Genomic DNA, 15,312 nt, shown 5'->3' with positions numbered 1-15,312 from the left:
TCACTGGGGCTGCGCCGGGGCTCCGTGCCGGCCCCGCGGCTTCGCATCCTCCTCGTCCGCCTCAGAGCAGTCAGAGGAATGGTAGGGACAGCATCTCCCGGCTGCTGACACTGTTGCCTCCTCTTCTTCCTCCTCATCTTCCTCGTCCTCGGGCTCGCTGTCGGCCAGCTCCCGCATCCTTCTCCCACCACTCTTCTCCGGAACGGGCAGCAGAAGGTCCTCATCTCCCTTGTCCTCCCCACAGCCCCCCTTCTGTTTCTCGGCCTCCTGTGCCGCCTGCTCCTTCGCCTTCTTGCTGCGCTTCCACTTCATGCGCCGGTTCTGGAACCAAATCTTCACCTGGAGGAGACGGGGGACACAAACCCCCCCACTTCATTCACTGTTCCTCCCCCATCTGCCCCGCGGAGCCGGGGGTGGGGGAACTTACCTGAGTCTCGGTGAGCATTAGCGACGTGGCCACCTCGAAGCGCTTTGGCCGCGAGAGATACTTGTTGAGCTTGAACTGGTGCTCCAGCTCCAGCAGCTGCTGGCTGGTGAAGGCCGTGCGGGGCCGGCGGCACTTGCCCAGGAGGTTGGACTGTGCCTGGGCTGGGAAAGGAGAGAAGGGGGGAGAGCAGATGTGAGCATGATGAGGCATCCCCCCGCAACCAGGCATCCCTGGGACCGGGGTGAGAGGCAGAAAAAACGGTGAGCGGGGGGAGATTGAAGCAAGGATGGACAGTTATCCACCAGAGCACGGATCGAGGGAAGGATCTCCTCCAGTCTCCCTGTCCTCCGGCTCCGGGGTTTCTCGGCTTGCAGTGTCAGGGGATTCCCCCATAGGGACCAAAAAATAAATTAAATTAAATCTTTTAAATAAAGAACAATATGTCTCTTAATTTCCCAAGAGCCTAACAAATGCGAGACAATAAAACGGAGTCAGGAATCACGGCGAAGGGGTACCAGCCTCCCCTGGGAGCAGCAATTTGCTCCATTTAATGCTTTAGTTGAACGTGCCACACTCCCAGCACGCCCAGCCCCGTTTAATTAACGGGATTGCAGGCGGGCACTCCTCCACAGGCTGGGAACACTGGGCACCAGCCGCCCGCCTCAGCGTAAATCAACAGTGGCTGTCTTTGAAGGGAAGTTTCCGCGTTCAGAAACAAAACAATTCTTTAATAAAGGATTGCATAGGGCAAACAAAAAAAAAAAAAAAAAGGGGGGGTGGGGAAGGGGAGGACAAGGCGGGGGGCACTGCGGAAGGGACTGAGTCCCTTCGCAGGGTCCAGACATGGCCAGAGATGATGCGACGCAGAGGCGCTACCGCCCATTTCTCGAAGTATTTGGGCACTTGGGATCATTTGATTTAGGGGAAAAAAAAACAACAAACAAACCAACCACCAAACCACCCAGACCAAACACAAAGCCGACAAGTCCGAAGGGGTGGCTCTCGCTGCCCGGCCGCGTTTGGAAGCAGTTCGCTAAAGCGGGCAGCAAGAGAAAAGGCCAGTGTCCACTTCCCGGCAGCAGCGCCGGGGAGATTTCTCACAGCGGTGCGATTTTCCGAGGCTCCATTCTCGTTTCTCTCTGGTTATTTATTCCTCCCCTGCATCTTGTTTGAGAGGTAGGGCTCTAACAGCTTTTCTAATTATTTTTTCCCCCTCTCTGAATGTTCCAATCTAAACAACCCCAATTCGAGAGAAAACAATGGACTTTTTTGTCTGCGAATGTGTGTGGAGAGTATGAGAAGGCGAAAAGAGTGAAAAAAAAGGAAAAAAAAAAAAAAAACACCAATCCTTTTCTTGGCACGATTTTCGTAAAACTACACCTCCGGTATTGTTAAATCGGCCATTCCCACAGAGAGCTCACACCTCCGAAAATGCTTTTTGCCTAAACCAGATGCACACACGGTCCCCATCGCCGCGAGGCCTAGCTCTCCGCACCGTCTTAGCGGGGACTCCGAGATCGCCTAGCTTCCCGCAGCGTTCCAGCCTCCCCTGCTCCCAAATCAACCCCTTCCCACCATGTTTATTTTATGGATATTCATTATCCCCAAGGAACGCGGAACCACAGATTTTTGGCTAACCTCAGACCCTCCCTACACCCGCTTGGCCAGAGGAACCTGCCGTAATTATCATAAACCCATTACCAAGAAAAGAGAAAATTCAGAACGGTGGCTGAGTGTTGGTGACCTGCTATCCCGCTTTTGGGGGATACATCAAGACCAGGTTTTGGGGAAAGACTATGGAGCCTCTGCCTTTTCACCGTAGCCCCCCCCATATACCCTCCACGGCGGCTGCTGCACTCCGTGGACGGCGAGAAAAGGCGTTTGCAACGGCAAGGAGCGATTTGCTACTTTCTTATTTAACCTGCACTGAAAAACCGAGCCCACAAGGGCCGCGAATGGTCAGGCGACCCACAGACCTTCCCGCCCCCTTCCTATCGCGGAAAGCTGTTTCCTCCTTCTAATAAAACTAAAATAAACAAACAAACAAACAAATACAAATAAATCAAATTGTCGAGTCCAGTTTGAATCTGTCGCTTATTTAGGCGTGAGAAAGGAGGTATTTTCTTTCCTCTAGGAAGGAAGCAGCTACCGGTAGGTTCCCGCACCGGCACAGGGGATGCAGCTACGGTCAGAGGGAGGCAAATACTCACAGTTGAAGTCGGGCATTTTGGGCAGGATCATGCCGGCGGTGGAGGCCCGCAGCCACTGGTCCAGCTGGAAGGTGCCGGCGCTGAGCTTGATGGGGTCGGCGGCAGGGTGCGATGGATGCGCTCCCTGGACTTGCGTGTACGAGTAGGAGAGGGCCGGGTGCTGCCCGCCCAGCGCTGAATACCCGTACACGGGATGCCCGTAGAGGGCTGCCTGCGCAGGCATGCCCGGCCCGCCAGGAGCAGCAGGATGCAGTCCCAAGGCCATGCCGGCTGCCGAGGCGTGGTGATGCGGATGGGAGCCGGCGCCAGTACCGGGCAGAAAGCCGGGTTTCGGGACTAGGGTGCAGTGAGCAGCCAGGAGGCGCGGCGGAGAGGGGCTGTCGGTGCGCAGGCAGTCGGCGGGGCCGCCGGCGGGATGCTCGGAGGAAGATGAAGAGGACGAGGAAGAGGAGGAGGACGGCGGGCTGCCGCTCCCGCTGCTACTGCTGCCGCTCAGTGAGGTGACCAGAGCAAGCGGCGCGCTCTGCCCCGCCGCCGCCGCCTTCGGGGGATCGACAGCCAGCAGAGCGTCGATGCGGAAATTTTTAGATTTTTCCATGGGAGCGCCGGTGGGCTGGGACGGGAGGCGGCGGGTAGGAAGGGGGAAATCACGGCTCGTCGGGCGGCCCTGGGCCGGCCGCGTCTCCCAGCGGCGGCGGCGGGTGGCAGTGCGGTCGTGCTCCGCGGCGCGCCCCTTCAAGGGCCGCAGGCGGCTCCCATTGGGCCGGCGTCTCTGCAGCTTCGCCTGCCATTGGTCCCGCCGCCCACCTGTCACGGTGGCCCGCCCCCTTCCACCCCTTCGCCTCTAGGCTCACCCCTGGGGATTCCGGGCAGCGTGTAGGGGTTAGCGGGAGGAAAAGCTCCGGTGTTCGGACGGATAGCTGGCTCCCCTCCGCGGAGAGAGCCCTTCCAGCCACAGCACTGGCCTGGTTTTGCGAACTGAGATGCCTCCCGCCGTGTATTCAATGGCAGTTTTCCACTATGCCCGCACAGTGTAAATACCTGTTACAAACGCGCCGACGGCCGCTTTTTAACGAGTCGGAAAGAATAAACACCTGTGGGTCAGGGAGTCAAGCCTGCCACCAACTTCTGGGTCTGTCAATAGTGTTATTAGACCTGCTTATCTAAAGCAAACAACCCCGAACAGAAAAGGGAAAGAGCGGGGCGCGGGGTCGCTCCTTCATCAGGGTCTCATTTCCCCGAGGGGGCCTGCAGGGACCACTGCAAAGGTGGTGTGAGTGGAAGGTCACCAAGTACTGCCAAGGTAAACACGCTTTTCCTTCAAAAAGTCTTTGCCAGCCCCGGGGAGAAGGCAGTAGGCTGCACGAAATGCCCATGTCGCGGGCCCGCCTCCGTGAGGCCTCCTCGGGAGGATCTGTTTCGCATCCGGGGGGCGGCGGGGCTGTACTCTCGGGGCTGCGCGTGCTACCGCAGCGAGGGTGCGCTGCCCGTGCCCCTGGGGTGGAAAAACTAAAAGCAGTGAAAAGGGAAGGGGGGAAGGGGAAAAGAAGGGAAGAGTGTGGGGAAAAAAAATAAATAAGAGAGACAGAGTCTGACATTACCAACAAAAGATCCCATAACTTTGCTCCTGGTGCCCTTTCTCACCACTGTTCTATGAGCAGAAGGCCCAGAGCGGCTTTGTGGGGCGCACGGACACGCAAGCACTCTTACCTTGTGCCCTGATATTCGCCTTTTCTCCTGCACTGCTGTTTTCCCCTTTGACATCTCTGACTGGAGCCTGTGGACACATTCACACAGCACACACACAGGCACACTACGGCAGGCACAACGAGGCACACAGACAGAAGCAGGACAGATGGGCAGGCACACCTGTACAGGCCAGGCACAACGGCAGCCGGCAGAGGCTCACGCGTGTCACATTGGAGCCCCACGCAGGCGGACAACGCTTGCACACAGGTGTGCCCCACACCCGCACAAAAGCACGGGTAGAGCAGAATCACCCAGACCCGCACAACAGCTGCTCCGGCACAGGGGACCCCGACACGCACACGCTGTGCAGGGGAGCTCGGGGACCAGCCCCGTAGACGCATCCCTGCACCCTGCTCTCCCCTCCCGGGTCCTGCGGGAAGAGGAGTGGGCTACCGGGTCGCAAGATCAGTTTCATGAATCGCTTTGTTTTTTGCCGGGCCATCGGCAGGCTCCGAGGGGCTGGAGATGCCTCAGGGAAAGGGCCCAGGCTCACTGCCTGCTGCCCGAGCTCCCGGGCTGGCCTCATGTTTCCATTTGAGCGGCACTTTGGGTCCCACATGAGGGGTATTCCCACGGTAGCGAGTGTCATCATCATCGGGACTTGTTCCCATGGCCGGCTCCAGAGGCAGGGGCAATACTGGCCCTGTACCCGCCTCCTCTTTCCCTGCATCCCAGGTCCCGGCAAGGCTGGGCGTCACCTCTTTTCGATGCATCGTGGGCAAGGGGGGATGTCCACCCTCTTGGAAACGGGGCTGTCACCGGACAGAGACGCTATCAAATCCCAATGCCCGGCGATGCAGGGGCTTTGCAGTCGCGTCCCGGGCGCATGTTGTTCGGCCCCTTCTCAGCGCAGTTCTGGGGAGAAGAGCGCGTAGCTGCAAGGGAAGTTACCCCCAACTGTCAGCACAAGGATGCGCTCAGCACACGGAGGGAAAACTCTGGCCGGAGTGGTGCGCGTCTCGCAGTTGACGGCGAACGAAGGTGGTTGATACCGTGACCATTTCTTCAGACAGTGATGGGCCGTCTGGTGGGGGCCCGAGGCCGCATCACCCCCCTCCCCGGGTGCAACACCGCCTCCCGGGGAGGAATCAGGCCGGTTGCCTAGTCCGGGCACCCGACGCCTCCGGGCCCGGTGCCCCACGTCAACATCGTTTGGCTGATGGACGTACAGCAAAGCCGGCTCTGACTGTGACTTTGCTCCTCTATTCGCCCTTCGCTGCCCTTTAGGAACACCCCAACGGGGCTAGCCCGGCCCCCGCCTTCAGGGTCCCCTCACTTGGACCCTACTAATCGCTCCCAGGCTGTCCTCTCGCCTCGGGGGCAATATTCGGTGCTCGTAGGAGGATTTCGATTTTCACCTTTTATTTTTTTTTTTTTAGTCGAGTACTTTTTTCCATCCCTTTTCGCCGATTATTTTTATTCCCCCGTCCCCGTTCCGTTCCGCGTCCTCCCCGCGACAGGTGCCGCAGGACACCCGGCACAGCTGAACTTCCCGCGGCTCCCGCACCTGTGTTGATCCAGTATATTGCCCGGGAGCCAACAATGCGCGGTTATCTCGGCGGAGATAGTGCAAGGAGCGCGCTGCCCCGACACCTCCGGGTGGTCCCCTTTCAGCAGAGCCTCCGCTCTCCCGGCCGTGGGCAAACAGATACCTATCTCGCCTTTTGAAAGGCCGGGGTGGTGCACTCAGGGGGCGGCGTGGGGCCGTGGGGTAACCCCGGGCGTCGGCGGCGGGGTGAGAACGGCGATGAGTCCGGAGCCCTGCGATGGGGTCGTGGGGGGTGTCTTAGTCTTCTGAATTAACCCCCACACACTCCAAGCCGGGTTTCCCCCGACCGTACAGTCTCTCCAAAGCCGTTGCAAACCTCGGGCCCGGGGCCAGCATTATTGCCAAAACACATATTACACCACGACATTCTGTAAATGAGATAATGATACATAAACCTCCCTGATAAATGTGACATCCTCGGGATGTCTCCTCTAAATTAGCCGCTTGCATTGACTGATAATAATGGTGAGTTTATGAAAGCAATTTCAGTGCAAAAAGCACAGGGTCTTCTCGGTCTAATCAGCCTGCCTCTCTTAATGGATGAGAGGGTCAGGCGGAGAATTATTGACACTCTACTGCCCTTAACCTGTTTCCCAATAAAGCTGATTAGTTTTTTTCAATTCATCAGCTAACCACTCTCGCCGGGACTGCATCAAAGCCTTATTTGCTCAGGGGAAATCAACAAGTCACAGATCAGATCCATTACGGAACAGCTCCGGCTGTAGGCGGCTCCCGTAACGGGGCTGGGGGGTGGCCCGAGGCATCGTGGAGGCGGGGGGTGTGTGTGTGTGTTGTTTACTGGCTCTTCTGGGGAGAAAACGAGCCCCTCCGGGCACTCGGGCTCGCATAATCAATCTCAGGTACCTGAATATGCCTATGCATTATCAAATTTTATTTTTTTTTTTCTTTCGCCCGGGAAAGGAGACCGGGATCCCGGCAGGCGCCCCGGGCAGGTCACAAATGCGGTTGCGTCCCCATCAGCGCCCTGTCCTGTTTGAGTGCTCCGAGGCGACTGCCTCTGCACGTCCCTCCCAGGAAGAGTACTTCATGCACTTCGAGATGTCAGTCCCGGAGAGAACGGCTGGTCTGCAAATGGACTGCAAAACCCCTTTCTTCACCCCAAACCCCCACATTTGGGGGCAAATCTGTCCCTGCATTAGGATGCCAGGATACCTTTTTTTTTTTTCTCCTTTTTTCTTTTTCTTTTTTTTTCTTTTTCTTTTTTCCATTTTAAAAAAAAAGTTTAGTTTACTTTTAGGATTTTTTTTTCCTACAAACCACCTGCTCTCGTTGGACTTTCTCTTCAGATTAGCGTCAAGCAAAAATTACAAGTTTATTTCTGCTACTGCTGCAAACCCTGCATCCGGCGCAGTTTGTCTGTAATAACGAAAGCTTGACAGTTTCTGCTCATCCACAAGAAAATAACAAAAAGCCCACCAAATGTGCGCTGTCCCTTTAAGCCCCGACGACAGCTTCTCAGCCCACCCCCCTTCAATTTAATTTCATTAAAACAGAGCATGAATATTTCTATTAAACCTAAAATGAAATATGAAGCCATTTAGACTCTGCCTGCACCAATCACCCAGATTTATGACTTTTATTCATCACATCAAGAGCTGGGAAAAATGAATTTTCTTCACCCAGGAAGGAAATAAAAACCTTGCCTTGGTCATTTCCAGAAAGCTGTTAATTTGCCCATGTGGTAATTACTTTCACAATTAACTAAAATACAAATCAACCTGACAAATTGGGTTAGTTTATATATTAATTAGCCAGTTTAAATTTATTCATTATGAAAAGACAATTTAAGAGGACCTCGGGTGTCTGTTTTATCGCAATAAATTATTGTTAGGAAATGGGGGCTAATAAAATATCACCATATTTGAGGGCACCGCGCAAACGGGGGGCTGCCGCTCCGCCGCGGTACTTACGCGGGCTGGAACACGGCTCTCCGCAGGGGCAGGGATGGAAATGACATCCCGGAGGAGGAGCAGTAGGGCCGGGGCCGTGCCCCTTCCTCCAGCTGCTCTGATTTAACACCCCGTCGATAGGATCATTCGCTGCCTTTTAGCTTGTGATCTTTATAAATGTCCCGCTATTAAATTAGAAAATGATTCTCTCCTCGTTTAATTGTATTCTTTCGTTTCTTATTTCCAATTAATTAGTCCTATCGACGTTGCAATATTTTAAATGACTGGAGTCCGTTTACAGTTTAAAATATATGGGTCAGCGCGTGCAATTTTAGACTAGGCAGAACTATATAATGTGGGTTTTAACTACTCTTCTCTCATACGTCTTAAACATCTGGCTAGATGCATCATTCGGAAACACCGCGGGTATTTTGCGCGGTTGGGACCGGCCGCGCCGCTTCCCCTCTAAGCTCCGCAGGGGCTGCGTGGTTCTGAAAATCGCTTACGCCGCTCCTTCCACCGGCGCTGCAGAGAAACGGGCAGTTAAGGACAGACCCGGGCGGTCTGGGGCAAAAGCTGAGGGGATTCTTCTCCCACTAGAGCCTCGGGGTGCTCCGGGGGCTGTGAAATGCCTTTGGGGCTCCCCCTGCAAAACCTCCCCCGTGCAGCCCCTCCATACAGGTGCAGCAGGGGAAACAGATGAGGGGCTGTATGGGGACTCTGATGATGCCTGTACCCCGCAGGACCCTGAGCTGGGGACTAGAGAGGGAGTACCAGAATGTTTCTCTATATAAGTAGATATCATAGGGTATTAAATAACTGGCCCCTCCTGGTTGGGGTACTCAGTGGGGCCTCCCCATGCCCAGCCCCAGGGATGTGCTGGGGATGGAGGGGAACATGTGTGTCCCTCCAGTATCAGAAGCAGGCAGGAGACCCAGTACTCTTTCACCTTCCATTCTCCGCTCTTTGCCATAGTAAAGATCCTCCAGAGCTGCCCCAAAGAACAGGGTGGGCAGTGTGAGTCACCTTGCTTAACTCCTCTCCAGGATCATCTCACCCTTGGTCAGTCACCTTTCACAGAGCAGCCACAGGCTCTACACAGTCCCACGCTCTTTCTCCATGAGCTGGACTGACCCTGTGCCCATGCTTTGAATCATGAGGGGACCTTACAAGCCCATGAAGGGACTCCTGAACATGTACGAGGCTGAGGGAGAAATTCCCCAGGATCAGACTGGCTTCTCTGAGAAGGACCAAGAGGCATTGGTGAGCATGGCCAGGCTGTGACAGTGTAGTGGAGTGAGGGTCAAAGTCTGCTTCCTGCTCCCCCTTCCCCCTAGGGCTCCCCTTGGTGCAGATGAACACAGACACTCCAAGTCTGTTGGTTCTTCACCTCAGCTGGTGACTCCTCCCTCATCCAGCCCATTCCATCCTACTCTCCAGCCCGTGAAGGCTTAAGGGCTACTGCAAGGGTTGCATGTCTCAGATATCCTGTCTGTACGCAAGTATGTGAGACATCCTTCATCCTGAAGGGCTTTCTGGATTACCCATCAATGACTTGTGCTCAAACACCTGGGACAGAGAAGTTACCTGCCACCTTTGTCTCATACTGAACCTCTTCCTAATAGCTGTGGGCCTGGGCAGCAAAATCCTGGAGGTCACATGTATAGCAGGCAGAATTGCGCTGTCCTGTCCCCAACTCACCAAATGGGAGTGCCCTAAGTAGACCTTGGGTCTGTAGATCTTGTAAACCTCTTTGAGCTTTTGAGATTCAGGTAGTCCCAGCCTCAGTCTCCAGCTCTGCCTGCATGAGACCATCTCTCCAACCAGGCAAGGCAACTGATTTGAGAGGAATTATTTGTAAAAATAACAGACTCGTGTAGATGGGGTGTGGGATGCCTGCCTCCTCTTCAGGAGACACATGAAGACTCTCTTCACCTTCATTCTGTTCAGCTCAGGGACTGTTTGGGCCTCCAGTGTGCATATCAGAGGAACAACATAAATGCCATGAAGAATGAAAGATGAATCATAAGGGCAGATTAATAGCGTGACAAATACTATTGTTTCCTAGCCTGGTCTTCAAAGTTCCCTCCCATCCATGGTGGGCTCAGCTAATGTGGTCAAACCTAAACATGAACCTCTCCCAGCATTAATTGTATCAAATGTCATCGTAGTAACATTAATCATGACAAGTTCCTCCTGTGATTTAGGAGGTTGTAATATGTGATTCCATAAGACTCTCATTGTGATTTAGCATTGATTAATGTCCGTTCATAAAATGATATAAAACTTACTTCTCTTCCATTGTAGAGCCCCAAACCACATTTCAGCCAATATTTCAAAACCTTGTTAATGAAACTGCTAATTTCAGAGGGTGATAGTGATGGTTATGGTGTACATGGGCTTGTGTGGAGGGGTCTGCTGTAGGGGCAGGAAGAGGTTATAGAAATTATTTCCAAAGCAGAAAATTGCTGTCCAGTCTAAATTATTTCATGTGTTATATGGTTATTCTGCTGTGACTTCAGACTCACACCAGAGTTTCTGAGGATTTAATCAAGACTTTGAAGTGTCTGACTCAAAATGCTCAAAGAATCAAATAATTTTGGTGATAAAACCCACAGGATTTGTACCTGTGGCTTCTTCATTCCTGTGTAGCATTTGGCCACCTTCCACTCCCAGCAAACTGGCTGCTCTGAAAGATATTCATAGACACAGTTTGCTTTCACTGGATTTTCTGGAGGCAGGAGGCTCTGCTTGGCACAGGGCCTAGTACAAAATAGCTCATGCCTTTTATTTCCTTTTCTGCTTCTTTTTTAAGACACATACCAGGGATTGCAACGTGCATGCTTAATGTTATGTGAGCCAGGAATCACGCTCTTGCAAAGAAAGATCAAATTAGTGAAGTGGGGAAGAGACTGTGTGACTAGTGAAACGTTTAGAGAATGAAGAAAAAGAGACTGAAAGTTAACATCTGGATAAAAAACAGTATATAACAAGAAGTTTAGCATTTGCTGCTTTAGTATATATAATTTAGCTACAGATAATAGATAAGAGAGGGTTCACAGGATCACTTGATGGGAAATATATTGATAATACAATTTTTCTTTGCAAAATGTATGCAATGATTGCAGTTTTGGTTTAATAATAAATTTCACTTTGAGGAATCATTTGATTCAAACCTCTGCTTTTTCTAATGGCATTCAGAATTATTAATATCTGTCTAGCCAGCTAAAGAGGTTTTTAAAAGAGTATGCTGGGTGTTCTGCAATTAGAGTAGCCATCTGCCCTTTATTAAAACTCCATTAACCTTTACATTAAAATACATTTAAAATGCAGACACACTGAAAATATCAAACACAAATAAAATAGATAAATGTAAGTGGGTTCTTTGCCTTACTGGCTTATTTGTGCAGAATGTGGCAAATTGTTGTGGCATCTATAATTTTCTGGGGACAGATAACCACTTTGCACCATCAATTTTCCCATGCTAAGGATAAGAAATAATTACAGGAAGGTAATGGAATTAATAACATCTTTGATGAAAAATTCTAGAACATGATCTTGTTTATAGAAGGCCAGAAAATCGTTTAAAGTTCATATTATTAACTTCAGAATAAAATGCTTAATTTGAAGAGCAGAACTAATTTGCCTTGCTCATGCAGCTCTGCTGACTACAGTGGAATTATTTACATGATGGAATGAATCATGCAAATGAAATGAGAAAAACTTTTCTGAAAATATTCACATATAGTCCATATAAAATTCAATACAGTTTCTGCAGATGCTGCTGCGTTGTTTCATCGACCCTTGTGTTGTGGTATTTCTTGAAGAAGTGAGAGTGATGCTGTATTTTCCCTGCCTGAATTATTGCCACTACTAACAGAGCTGCTGATTTTGTTTGCAACTAAGTATGACTAAAATACCCCTTGTAAGACCTACTTTTATTGCTTCTAATTTCATCGCATTTGATCAACGTGGTCTGAAATTCCTGAAGTTAAACATTTGCCTGTTTTTTTTTCTTTCTTTCTTTTTTTCTTTCTTTTTTTTGCCTTTTTTTTTTTCCCCAAGTCAGGGAAAATGGCTTAGCCATTTCCAAGACTCCGTTGTTAAAGAAATAATGTCATTGTTTCCCGTAGATTTAAGTCTTCCCGGTGAGAATGTTTGCATACCCATTGAGCTGTGATTTACAGCCCCAGCTGGTGAGGAGCAGGTCCCCCCTGGCATGGGGCACACCTCCTGTCATCGATCCCACAAACCCAGCCTCTGGCCAAATCATAAAACTTTCGAGAGCAGCTCCTCTGTATGCTACGCAGCCTCCTCAGCTGCGTTTCCCAGGGACTGCCTTTGCTCTGGAGATAACCCTCGTCATCATCCGAGAAGGATTTCCCTCCCTGCTATTGCTTTTTCTGCCTCCCGTGGCCTGCAGCAGCCGGTACCGGAGGAGCGAAGTATCAAACCCACCCAACTGCAGCGAGGGGAGCGGCCGAGGAAGGCGCCGAGTGAGTAATGCTGACTGAGCATCGCGGGTGTCACACCTGCAACGAGGGCTGCAGCGAAAGTCAGAGCTGGACATTACGGAAGCAGGTAGGGGGACATCAACGCCAGAGATGCCGGGACAAGAGGGAGGGTGGTGGGAAGTGAGGAAGGGCAGGGAGGATGAGGAAGTGCGAGGGGTCCAGGTTTGCGGTGCGAGGCTGGGGCGGAGTAGCAGGGAAGAGTGAGAGCGTCTGGAGAGCACCACGTGAAGCGTACGTCAGCATCAAGAGGGAGAGCTCAGTGGTGGTCTGTATCCTGCGCGTTGCTGCTGCTCCCAGCAATTTCTCACAGAGGAATTTCTGCCAGTCCTAGAATGAAATATCCTCATTTTCATTGCAGAACTGACTGTCTAAAAATGTTAGCTGGTATAGGTGACTTTGCTCTGGCAGGGCAGTTGGACTAGACGATCTTTCAAGGTCCCTTCTGGCCCCTAACATTCTGTGATTTACACTGCAAAGCATTTCAACCTGGACCACAAGAAAATGGTTTTACTTGATAGAGTATTTTCAGAGCCATAGTTTCTCAGAAAGTTTTACAACATTTTGCAGTTTCTTTTTATTCAGAACAAAGCCAAATGTCAGAATCATAGAATTTCCCTAGAACAATGAATCCTGCTTCCTTTAAGGTCCTGGTCTCAGAGATCCCTGTGTATTAGCTGGTACAATTGAAACTCAGATCCCAGTAAAGCCCTGCTGATAGAGAAACAGTTTGGGGGATTAAATCATATATATTTTTATGGACCATCATGCTATTTTCTTAATGGCATTTTTAACAATAAAATCCACATCTCTCTAGACTGGGGAAAAAAAAGCTTGGCTTTCAAACAGGTTCACAGTTTTCTTAGCTCAGTTTATATATGGTCCTTATATTGACAGTACTTTTTGATTAATATTGTGTATAACATTTCTTAATGCATCAATTGAATTAATTATGCAGAAACATTTGGTCACCTGAGGGTACTATTGATGAAATGACATTTTATTGACAGTTTAATACTGAGCTTCCTTAAAACTCTCTGCTGAATAGATTGGTTCAGCAATTCAGGAAATAATTTTCTTTTCCCCAAAATTTGTCATCTGGCTATGAGTACATCAGGCTTGCTACTGGAAGTTAGGAGTGGGCTACTTTGGGTCTTCTGCTGATGAACAATACAGAGGAGTGGTTTAATCCATAGCTTCTGCTGTGTGTGAGAGAGAAACTTTCTCCATGAAGTTTGATAAAATGCACCTGTGGGTAGTAGCACCACATCTCCTTTTAATAGGGGCCTTGCTGTGGCTTTGGGAAGTTCAAATTATTTTGGTAAATGAGTGGAACTGTGGCTGGGTGACATATATGGCTGCTAAGGTTAAAAAAAAGAGCTGCCTCCACCAGCATGGCTTGTGAAGAGCCCAGATTTGCTGCTCTACTTACACCTTGGCTGGAAGACCATTCAAAAATTTATCTTCTCATCACAGTGTGGACACTATGATCTTAGTGAGTGGCCTTGAACAAGTTTTCTGTAGCTTTTGTTCTGTTTTTTAATTCCAGCCTTTAATAGTCAAACAGACTTCAAAATGACACATTTGGGGTGGGATTTTCAAAAGCTTACAAGTGACTTTGGAAGAGGTGTCTTAGGAAATTGCTGGGGTACTCAATCATTCAGACAATTTGGGAAAAAAATCCTATCCTTTATCAGTATCTTAGCTTTTCTTTCTTAAAAAATTGGAGTGTAGAGGCAGTCCTGATGATGGAGAATAATATTGACTTTCTGTAGCTGATAGCAGAGATGTGAGTGGGCTGGGAGTTTTCCAACCAGATGTTTTTTTCTTGGAAAATGCTGATTTATTGAAACTGAAACTTTTCATGGGAACATATCAGTAATGATTAAATTTTGTTGAGAGAGATTGCTAGGGTCCGAGCCAGAATTTCTCTCTGTAATAAAAAATGAAATCCTCAAATGGGGAATGGTCAACAGGTCAGGGCAGCCATCTGGTGCCTGTCTGAGTCAGGTAGAGGAGAGGACGGACTGTGAGTCTCCCACATAACTGACATAACCCTTGGGCTATTTCGTACTCCAAGGATTGTCTACTGGTTCATCCTAAAGCAAACTTAAAAATCTCTCCAGTTTATTCTTGTAACAAGTATAACCAATTTCTTGCCTAGATTGTTGTGAGAATTAAATATTTGCTTGCAAAGGTCTTTGAAAATCCAATCTATCAAATTTTCAGTATTGCAGTTATTATTACTCACTTAGAGATGAAGTTGCACTGCAGGGTGTGATCAACAGAAACACTTTGAAGAGGGTGTCTGGATGTCAAGTCCAAAGACTGAATACTCTGGAAGCAAATTACTGGTAACTGCATTATGGTGAATTATCATCAGTAAATGTTATTAGCGTGAGGATTTGTTCCCATCAGAATGATGTTAATACCATATTAGTGATGCAGGTCTTTGGTGTCAACATGAGAATATCAGATGCAAGTGGAGGAAAATTGTATTGGATTGTGGAGATGATGGCAAATCAATGACACAGCAAATCTATTGAGAGCAGTTCATAGTGACACAAGAAAGCAGTGTCTGCATAAATCAGTGCAGCCCAGTGGATACTGTGAAGGGAAATTTCCATGGAAGATTAAGTGGACATTGTTATCATGTCAGGACTATGTGAAATAAGTGCTACAAGATGAGGATGATACTGTGATACCAACATTTAGACCCACCAATGTCAACAGAAATTACCCTCTCATTAAAAGGAGTCAACAGCCTACTCTATTACAAACTCCATCAGCAGCATGAGCAGCTACTGGGCTCTGTCAGGCCTGGGGGAGGTCCTGTGTTGCATCAAGTGCTGCAGTGTTTGGTGCTGAGCAAACACATGCCTACACCATCTCTCCTAGTCCAGAAATCTGCCAAAGATGTGGAAGAGCAGATGTCTGTAAAGGGGACGCAGCAGCA

The 15,312-nt window shown here is 49.9% G+C and overlaps 1 protein-coding gene across 1 annotated transcript; it reads right to left on the bottom strand.

Annotated features, from left to right (window-relative positions):
* Positions 1 to 3,235, bottom strand: MNX1 (motor neuron and pancreas homeobox 1). The gene is made up of 3 exons (XM_054390228.1): positions 2,638 to 3,235; positions 428 to 588; positions 1 to 339 (listed from the first exon to the last, which is right to left on the bottom strand). Exons 1-3 carry the CDS (start codon positions 3,233 to 3,235, stop codon positions 1 to 3), a joined length of 1,098 nt encoding a protein of 365 aa, XP_054246203.1.
* Between the last annotated feature and the right edge of the window lie 12,077 nt (positions 3,236 to 15,312).

Source organism: Indicator indicator, chromosome 20 (genome assembly GCF_027791375.1).
Source record: "Indicator indicator isolate 239-I01 chromosome 20, UM_Iind_1.1, whole genome shotgun sequence".
NCBI classification, from domain to species: Eukaryota; Metazoa; Chordata; class Aves; order Piciformes; family Indicatoridae; genus Indicator; species Indicator indicator.
The sequence above is the reverse complement of the archived record's forward strand: the minus strand, read 5'-3'. Positions and strand labels throughout refer to the sequence as shown.

Bases quoted from the DNA above. Each gene is read 5' to 3' on its own strand.
- MNX1 (XM_054390228.1), bottom strand. From the start codon at position 3,235: ATGGAAAAATCTAAAAATTTCCGCATCGACGCTCTGCTGGCTGTCGAT. The intron at 589-2,637 runs GTGAGTATTTGC...CTCCTTTCCCAG, and splicing joins CAAAATGCCCGACTTCAACT to CCCAGGCACAGTCCAACCTC. The intron at 340-427 runs GTAAGTTCCCCC...CGTCTCCTCCAG, and splicing joins TAATGCTCACCGAGACTCAG to GTGAAGATTTGGTTCCAGAA.